Source organism: Austrofundulus limnaeus, unplaced genomic scaffold, assembly GCF_001266775.1.
Source record: "Austrofundulus limnaeus strain Quisiro unplaced genomic scaffold, Austrofundulus_limnaeus-1.0 Scaffold27, whole genome shotgun sequence".
In the NCBI taxonomy this organism is placed as follows: domain Eukaryota; kingdom Metazoa; phylum Chordata; class Actinopteri; order Cyprinodontiformes; family Rivulidae; genus Austrofundulus; species Austrofundulus limnaeus.
The window spans coordinates 1,407,128-1,416,887 of NW_013952429.1; the positions used below are offsets into that span (position 1 = coordinate 1,407,128).

Below are 9,760 nucleotides of genomic sequence, written 5' to 3' on the forward strand. Positions count from 1 at the left end.
TATTATTCTTCAGTCAAAAGAAGTTCCATTTTGGAGGCCTAAACAAACACAAAAACTCACCAATGTTTACCCAAAGTTGTCCACTGATGAAAACTTTAGTATTCCACTGGAGTTTTCAATGGACATGGCCAAATGGCTCCACAGCGCCCCCTAACGTGAGATAAGAAAACTTTTTTCTTGTTTTTGGGGAGTTCTACTGATGTACTGTATTTCAGCTCTCCACGACATACCAAAGTCTCTTGGAGGTATGCTCTAAAACCAACAGGAAGTCGGCCATTTTGGGTCAAATGTCCATTTTTGGCCACTTTTTATTTTCGCCTATGTCGAACTTTAACAAACTTCTACAGATTTCAACCTATCAGCTTCAAACTTGGTCAGTATACTGTTAAGACATGGGGGATTAAAGTGATCAAAGTCCTGAGTTTTTGAGCATGTTTAGAGGRCGTGGCCAGGTCTCTGATTTGGCCTTCTCGCCAACATCTTCCAAACATTGTAACTTTCACATAGAAAAGCCAAAAAACACCAACCKCACTATGAGTCATCCATGTTGGATRSCCAACAATACTATGTGGTCATATGCTGACATCAACGTAACCCCGCCCCTAGAGGACAGGAGGTGACCTGTTTTGCTTGCAAAGCTCCATCTCTGACTGGCTTGACCCAATTAACATGAAATTRTGTCAGAAYACAGATAACAAGTTGGTCTAACTTGGTTYSAAACACCAAGACTTATCCCCGGAAGGCGTGGTCGTGGCGGTGTGATGAAGTCAGGCATCATGCCGTTGCTATACGTTTGACTCTAAATTCCACATAATTTGGCCGATCTGCACCCAGTCTCCTATTATCAGTCCTAATTCAAGCCCCAACAGGAATGCAGTGTAAGATTTGGTGTGTGGCCTGTAACCTCCACAGTGCCCCCTACAATATAAAATCAGCCCCAAGTCACGCTTTGACTGACAATCATGAAATTTGGTACACATATGTAACATATGAAGACCTACAAAAAAGTCTCAAACGCCACAGGAAGTCAGCCATTTTGGATCAATGCTGACATTTTGTCTCTTTTTTTTTTTTTTACACACATTTGAGTAAACTCCTCCTGAAGTTTCTAACTGAATATTCTTAAGGTAATGGAGAATATCAAAAGGTTTTTTTTGTTGAAACTAAGGATGTGGGCGTGGCCAAGCCTCAAATACAGACCAGTCACCATGAAACATCAAGATGGAATAACTTCTTCATACAAGGTCACAACTGTGTGATACATTCTGTGTGTTATAACAGACCAGCACTCACCACACTCACATAGTCATTTGATGAAATGGCCTTAACCCCTTTAAAACAGGAAGTCACTTATTTTGCTGGATGTCTTCCTTATACACTGTGACTCATACAGATTTCAACCTGTGTCTAGTGACACAGAACTAGTTGATGTTGCTTGCTTCTCTCAACACCGACTGTTGGCTGGATTGTGTGGGCGTGACAGAGTGGCGAATGCTGATGCATTGCCGTTTGCACACAACTGGCTCTAAATCACAGAAGAGGCCTGTAGGATTACGTTGGAATTTGACTCAACTGCACCCCCTAGAATAGATAAACACACGAAATTTGGTGCAGATTGGATGATGTAGCAGAGAGCTATCTCCTTAGTACATCATCCAATCTGCACCAAATTCTGTGTGTGAGTCATCAGGGAGCACTGCTCATGAAACCAGGACATTAAGGGGCACAAGTGATTTTAAAGATTGCAAAGTCRGCCATTTTGGATTTTAGGCGCACTGCTTCACTAAGTGGGGGCGTGATGTTAGAAACAAGAAAGTTGGCCGTTTTGGAAACGCAAAATTTGGGTAATACCAGCGCTCCCGCTGTCACCACATGGCTGGAGCAGTGTGGACCTGCGATGGCCGCAATGCTGCTTTCAGCTTTAATTTGGGCTTGTTTTGCATTAGCCTGGACCTGAACACCTTTCAGTTGCTGAGTCAGATGTAAAATCATTTAAAAGTTGTCCTAGAGTCAATGCTACGGTGTTTTAGTATTCAAATAATAAATTTGAGTAATCTGAAGTTGGAACGTAGATCTACACAACAAAATCCACAACTTTAAGTACTGACCTTTCATTTAAAGGAGTTAATATAACTTACCATGTAAGATCACTACAATCAATACAAGATAAATCTATTTGTATTTACTTTTGCACAAACTTTAATAGATAAACTGCATTTTAATAATTACCATTTTTTAATCTACCAAATCTGACTGTCCTGCATTATAAAATAGGAATGAGTTGATTAAGTTTCAATCTTTTTGGACAGATAAATTACATGTAATTTGTTCACATTTAGACTAACTGCTTTTTGTTGCCCATCACCATTAAAAGTTTGGAATAATAAAATTGCCTCTGTGTTAGCAAAATACCTCATAGGGAATTCCTTTAATCCCAATTTGACTTTATCCATTGAATTTGAAATGAATATGTCCAGGCTTGTCTGTGTTGGGAATAATTAGAACTGATGAGAAATGTCTGTCCACTACCAGAGTGGGTCTGCTTTGCTTTGCTGCCAAAAGTCTGAGCTGACCAYAATCCTCCATCCTGTTTCGTCTTTTTATGTGCCAGCCTCACAAACCGCTGCACCACCAGATCAGTGAAGACGATGAATGCTTAATGACTGATCACGTTTGAAACAGCTGAAACAACTGGAGGTGACTCACAGTTCAGAAATGTGGCTCCAAACTCTAGAAACATTTTTTTTCCTTTATCTCTGCATGACAAACTGTTCGAGTCAAAAGTCTAGAGGAACCGATCAACTAATAGAGGAAGATAATTCAGGTGGGTCATTGTAAAAAATCAACCTCAGTCTGGTTTGCTTCAAATGAAAGAGCTGAAGAAATGTCGTGTGGTAGTGTGGCTGCGGGGGGCCAAGCGGGGCCGGTTATTTYGGACCTCCAGCGTACTGGTTTATTTGTTCAGATTCTGAAATGGGCTGAAAGGATCCACTGAAACAAACAGGGCTATTATTCACTCAACACAGTTACAACACGCGCGCTGTTTCCTAACGCTGGAGTTCTAATATCTAATACCCCTCCCCTGAAAAATGTACAGGCAGGACTCGTCCAGCTCCTTCAGCAACTGAAGGGAAATCCCTTGAAACCTCAGGCGATACACTTTGACTTTTAACGCTTGTTAATAAAGATTTATGATTGCGAAGCAGCTTTATAGTCAAACTGAGCACCAGTGACAATCAGTAACAGATGGGCTTTGAGCACAGCCTGACAGCGCTGAGGGGGACTTTTAAGTGAGCAACTTGTAAAAAAAAAAAAAAAAAGTCACATGGCTGTGAAAACAATAAAACGCTTCATGTTAAAACATCCTCTTATAAAGTTTTTTATGATAAACTGACTTTTTTTTTTTTCCATCCACAGTCACAAATAGTTCTTAAATGATCCGGGATCAAACTGATTTCGCTGTAGATAAGAATTTATCTTCAGAGAAAAACAAGTCTGTGAAGAATTATGAATTTTAGAACAAACTACASGAATCACTTTCTGCGAAAATGCAGTGTGAATAATTAGAGGTGAATCAGCTGAAATTTGTTGAAAATGCTGAAAATAGCTGTTAAAGCAAAAAAAGGGAGCAGATTACAAGACAGAAAAATAGCACAAAGCTAGCTAATAGTACCAAAGGTTAGCTAAAAGTGTAAAAAACACAGAGGTTTATAGTAACTAAGTATATTTACTTCATTACATTACTTAAGTAGTAATTTTTTTAATAGCTACTTTTATTTTGTTACATTTTAAAGCTAAAAATTAAACTTTTACTTGTTTAAGATTTTACACCTAGTTACTCATTACAAAATTAAATATGTTGGAACTCTTCATGAAAGATGTTTCTGCCCTCTAAAGTGTTTAATTTACTCAAAATCATATCAACTGGCCCCACTAAGCCTAGATGAGTAAACTGAGCAAAGAATATACATAAATCGCTCAATTTACTCAGCCTGGCTGAGTGGAGCCAGTTTGGTTCTGTAAATTCATCAGTTTATTTCTTAGAGTGTGYGTGTAAAAGTACTTTTACTTTCCCAATATTTGTGAACAGTTTTATGACTTTTACTTCAGTAGTTTTCTCATTAGTGAAATTAACTTTTTAGCAAAATCCTTTCCTATTTTTTCCAGTACCTTATAGACCTCTGAAAAAAAGCTAACTTAAACAAAATGAGCAGAATGCTAGCTAAAATCATCAAAATGCAAGCAAAAGAACAGCCAACAGTAGCTGAAGCTATAAACTAAACATAGCAGAACAGTAACTAAAAGCTAGAAAATATAAAATAATAATAGTAGAGTCAATATTACAATCCGGATTTAAATGAAAATGGTTTTGAAGGAATTAAAGAAACCTTTTGATTATGGGGAAAATATAGGTAAATAAAGTTAAATATTCTTGATAAAAAAATTTAAAATTACAAAAAGAAAATTCCGAGCAGCCGTCTGACATGAGTGAAATGTTCTAATGTATAAATGGCTATAAAATAAAAGAAGTGTGAAGGCTGAATCTGCATTCACACAAACACGACACACTCTGATATATTGACCAGAATCATTTCTGAACTCTTTCCTGATCTAAAGTGATCTCCATTAACTAGTGTTGTTAAAACTCCACATGAACAGTCAGTCTGCTRCAGAAACACGACTAAACCCACATCATAAAATGACCAGTTTCTCTCTTATCCCTCAGAGCAACATAAACGCTGCAGTGGCACCGATGGACCCTCCCGAACACATTTTTACCCGAGTCTGCAAATAATACAAAAACAACAACAGTATCATCATGTCTGCCTATCATCACCCAGTCCCAGTCAGATCTGCCTTTAAGATCAACAATGGCAACCACGCCGAGGAGTGGGGAACATCAAACGCAACTTCGGCTCTTTGATAATGACGGATCTTGATGTTGCAGTCTCTCTTTTATACAGAAAAAAACCACAGAGCTACTTAAAATTCAGCTGCAACGCTCGAGCAAAGGGCGGCGAAATCACACTATGATTTCAGATCCATCAGAGGCAAAGTGTCTGTGAACATTATTGATTCAGAATCATCAGATTACCTTGATCTGCTCAGTAACAGTTGCCTGAAATCCAATTGTAAGTTGCGTTCTGAATTAAACAGGGAGAAGTGGGGCTGAGCAGCAAGCAAGCAGGAGCTTGTGTCTCCCAAGTCTTTAAGAATGAACCCGTTGAACCCCCTGAGGTGTGTGGAAATAAATGTGAGGATATGCTCTCACGTCAACGCTGCCATCTAGTGGTCGAAAGCTGCCATCGCCTCAGACGGTGTCGTCAAACAGCACAAAGAGGAAAAATGTTTTTTTTTTTTTGTTTTATCTGATTACATGGTTAATGTGGATACTGAATAAAAGGTCAACTTTCACCCCGACTAAAGCAGCAGCTTGTAGAAACCAAAACATGCAAACTGCTGAAGAACAATTTGATTTATTTTGGTTGAGAAAACGAAAATGATGGAAAAGGCAGGTAACGATGTTGGTCCAAACCAAATCAAAATTCCTTTGTGAACCGAACTGTCTGATGTGTTAAATTAAACTGGAACTTCATATACTTACACATGCAGTTTATGTAAAATGGAAACGTTTCTTCTCAAACGAGCCACTTTTAAACCACACAAACCTGTTAAAGCATTAAAACTATAAAACATGAAAAACAAGAAAGTACGGTACACAACTAAATCTGTTAAGACAAAAAAAAAAGTGCATACAGTCTCATTTTCAGCGCATTAAAAAGTAAGATAAAATCAAAATTATAACCTATAATAAAAAAACAGCTAATAGCATCAGCCTAGTTGATTCTGATGTTTTTCACAGACCAAGATGAAGTATTTTACATTTGATTTCTGGAACTAAAAACTTTTACTAAAAAAAAAAAAAATAACGGTGTAAAGTTTTTACTTCCTGTACAGTTACGATCCATTAAACGAGTCAAGAGGTGCAGCACTACCCAAAAGCTCTAATTTGGGAATAGTGATCATCACGTCTGGCTTACTCTTCAGCATCTGTAAACTGGTCGGGCTCAGCGGGAGCTTTGTAGGCCCTCCAGTGAATGGGATGCATGTGATGTACAGCCGGGCTGTAATTAGCCGTCGCCGGCAGGTCATCGTTAGGCTGGAGGCTCAGGTCCCGCAGCGCGAACTGGATCACATCCTCAGGACCTGAAGGACACAGAGTAAACAACACACATGTAATATAAAACAATATTTTAACACATTCTGTTATTAAAACTCCACATTTATACACAGAAACTTTCAGCCCTTTTTTCATCATCCAAGGAAAAACATTTGCTTCGTTAGCAAAGCGTCTCATGAACGCATCTTTTATTGAAAGATTCAGACTGTAACAGCTATGTTGTCACTGCTGGGATTATTTAGGGCAGAGGTTCTCAAACTGGGGTCCCAGGAACCCCCAGGGGTCCGCGAGCCATAACCTGGGGGTCCTCAAATAATTGCAAGAAATTATTTGTTTTTTTATTTAAAAACATGCATATGGGGAACAATGGACTAGTAGAATAAACATACTAAACCAAACATAATATTCTCATGGCATTTATGGGTTGAAACGAAAGTGATAAAAATAACCAAAACATAAATAAATAAATAAATAAATAAATAAATAAATAAGTGTGTTTATGAAGGGATCCCTGGAAATTTTTTTCACCCTTGTAAGGGGTCCCTAGATCCAAAAGGTTTGAGAACCCCTGATTTAGGGTTTTAACATTTTAGGAAAAGATTTGTAAAATTGGGTACAAGTTCCATTTCAGTTGATATAATTATTGTTTTTTTTACACCTATAATAAGGACCAGATAAAAAAAGGCTGACTAAGTACACGACCTTTCCTTGCTTAGCTGAGCTGAGAGGTTGAGCAGCTAAAGCCTTTCCTCTGCCTACATCCCCCAGAATTCTCTGCAGTTCTGAATCAGTTCAGACATATTTTCTATTGATATCGATCATGTTAATCACAATATATATATATATATATATATATATATATATCATTATTTTTGATCGTCCAGGTCTAAGTAAAATACACTGCTTATCTGAGAAATTTATTCTGAGAATTTGAAGTTTTAGTTTTTTACAAACTTTTCCACACTATTTAGTTTCTTATCCAAACATAGAACTTTCCCTTTTYCCCCTCACTATAAGCAGAATATTGATAGCAGCCAAACTGTGGCTCATTTTACGCAGATTCCCCTGGTACAGCTGGGACCCATCAGGGTCTCGGACACCACAGAAACCTCTGAATGGGTCCTTTAAAGTCAGGCGTCAAAATGTGAGGCCTGTCAGGACTGGCCAGCACCATCGCAGTTATTTAGCAGAACACTACAACAGAGTTTCATCAGACATCTGGAAAACAGAAACCAAGACAAGAACTTGAATATTTTTCCCGTAATTGAAGCCATCGGGAAGTACCGTAAGCCGAGACGCCAAAACACATCTTTTCCCAGTTTCCTAGCGTGACCTCTTGGATCTCTGCCTCCCAGTCTTCCTGCTCTTGTTCTGGTGGTGCAGAACATCCTGATGACGAGACTTCATCCTCTCTGGAAGGAAATAAATAAAAAAAAGAAGACTCTGGTTACTGTATGCTAGTTTTCAGCCAGCGAACGAAGGAAGCTGATGCTGAGTTAGCAACATGCTAATGCTAACGAGCAGGTGTTGACTCACCTCTTCTTCTTGTTTCTGAATTTCATCTTTCGTCTTTGATTCTTCTTTGGTTTTGATGAACTGGGGTCTGGAACCACTTGTTCAGATTTACAGTCCGGACTCCCAGCACCCGGTCTGGCTGCACCACCACCCAGAACCGGCGCTGTTCCTGTCATCCCAGCTCCGGAGCCATTAGAGACGGGTGAAATCTGGCTCTCCCTTGTCCAGATCTTGATCAGCGGAGCTGCTTTGGGTCTCCTGGCCTTTAGTCTGTGATCAACATGAACGTTAACTATTCCCGGTAGCTTGGGAAGGTCCAGTGAGCCAACTGGTGAGCTCTCACTGGTTCGACTGGCAGCGGAGCAGCCATGTTGAAAGAATGCTCCGTTCACCCAGCTTCTCCCRGGGATGTGCTCGTTCTTCACGTGGCTGACTTTCCAGGTGTTGTAATGCGGTCCGTTCGGTCCGTCCTCGAAGCTGAGCCCAGTCTGAGGCATCACGCTGCCTGCAATACACACAAAGGGTTTAAGTACATAAAACATGCAAAATGCCTTTTGAAATACTCCTTTAATCAAAAAATGTAAAAAAAAATATAAAGGCTTTCTTTAAGAAATGCACATCACCGACAGATTATTGGTGTTTTATTAATAACTTTCTGGTGGTTTACATAATATTTTGCTAACAGACACATCTTCTGCCACATCCAAACTAGTTAAATTTTTTTGTCGTGCATGTCTTCTTAAATGGGTGTTCTTAAATGTCATTTCATTTTGCAAATGATGACAATAAAGGCTTTCATCATCATCAAATATTTGTAAAATTGATCGAACCACAGCTATTATTGTTTGCTAAGATCAACAGGCTGCAGCGACCAGCTTGGGTTAACTCCTACAGCTAATCAACTGCAGATTTACATCAATTTATTTCCTGAAGTTGGATTAAAATTCATCCTGTAGTTCATGGAATTTTGTCCACAAATAAGCAAGTTTATTTTTACATGTTCGCACTTTGATGGTAATTTGGTCATCAGCCACAGCAGATTAATTAATTAGCAAACAAAACAATGTTAACTATTAAACATTTCCATCCAAGGAGGGGACGGTAAGATAACTTCAGCTAATTTCGCCACACACACCTGTCTCCGGCTYCTGTTAGCATATTAGCTTCCTGATTGACCAGCAGATGCAGTTCACGCTTTTTATCACATCAAGACACCAATAAAGAAAATCTAAGACATCGAAAGCCTAAAAATGATCTAAAATGAAATTACATTCAATTTGTTAAGCGTAGCCGTGAGTTTAACTAACTTCTTACCTGTCCTGAAGCCACAAGCACACCCGGCCCCCTCCCGCAGCACAGCCTCAGTGACTGGGAAGAGAAAGCAGAGCTGGCGGCGGCCGCCGGGGGGCGCCAAAGCCCGGACAACTGTGTTTGTTTCTTCCCCTTCTGATGCCTTTACAGTGTAAAGTACCACAAAGTGATACTTGAGTAAAAGTACAAGTATCTAACCAGAAAATTACTTTGGTACAAGTTAAAGTCTCCTTTAGGAATATTACTTGAGTAAAAGTCTTAAAGTATCTGATATTTTTTGTACTTAAGTATTAAAAGGATTGATTTAAAATGAGCAGTTAGATTTTCTGTAATGACCTTTATTAGGAGGTGACCTCCCCAAAACAATGCAGAAATGACTATATTGTAATAAAATAGTTAATTAATGTTAAATTTATGATGCACTAGTCTAGCTGTTTCAGTTTATCAAGGCAGCCCAAATATTTTCCCCAAAATAAAAATCTGAGGGCCGCGACCAAATGCAATAATATAATTCATGAAATACAAAAACTTCTTAAGTACAGTCCTTTTATTTTAATGATTGTGTCCTGCTGGCGTGTGACAGGATTTGTTCATGTACAAACTAATACAGTATCAGAGTTTTATTTATTTATACTTCTCATTCAATCACAATAAAATTCACTATTTAGGAGGCACAGTTTATATGGATGGTATTTAATTTTTTTACAACAACAAGCTGGAATGAAAGCAAGCAAAAATGAAATAAAAATAACG

At 38.7% G+C, this 9,760-nt stretch overlaps 1 protein-coding gene across 1 annotated transcript; it reads right to left on the bottom strand.

The window, feature by feature from the left end:
* Positions 1-5,807: 5,807 nt before the first annotated feature.
* Positions 5,808-9,132, bottom strand: LOC106515224 (uncharacterized). The gene is made up of 4 exons (XM_014004906.1): positions 9,011-9,132; positions 7,718-8,201; positions 7,466-7,593; positions 5,808-6,207 (listed from the first exon to the last, which is right to left on the bottom strand). Exons 2-4 carry the CDS (start codon positions 8,191-8,193, stop codon positions 6,038-6,040), a joined length of 774 nt encoding a protein of 257 aa, XP_013860360.1. The 5' UTR covers positions 8,194-8,201; positions 9,011-9,132; the 3' UTR covers positions 5,808-6,037.
* Positions 9,133-9,760: the final 628 nt, after the last annotated feature.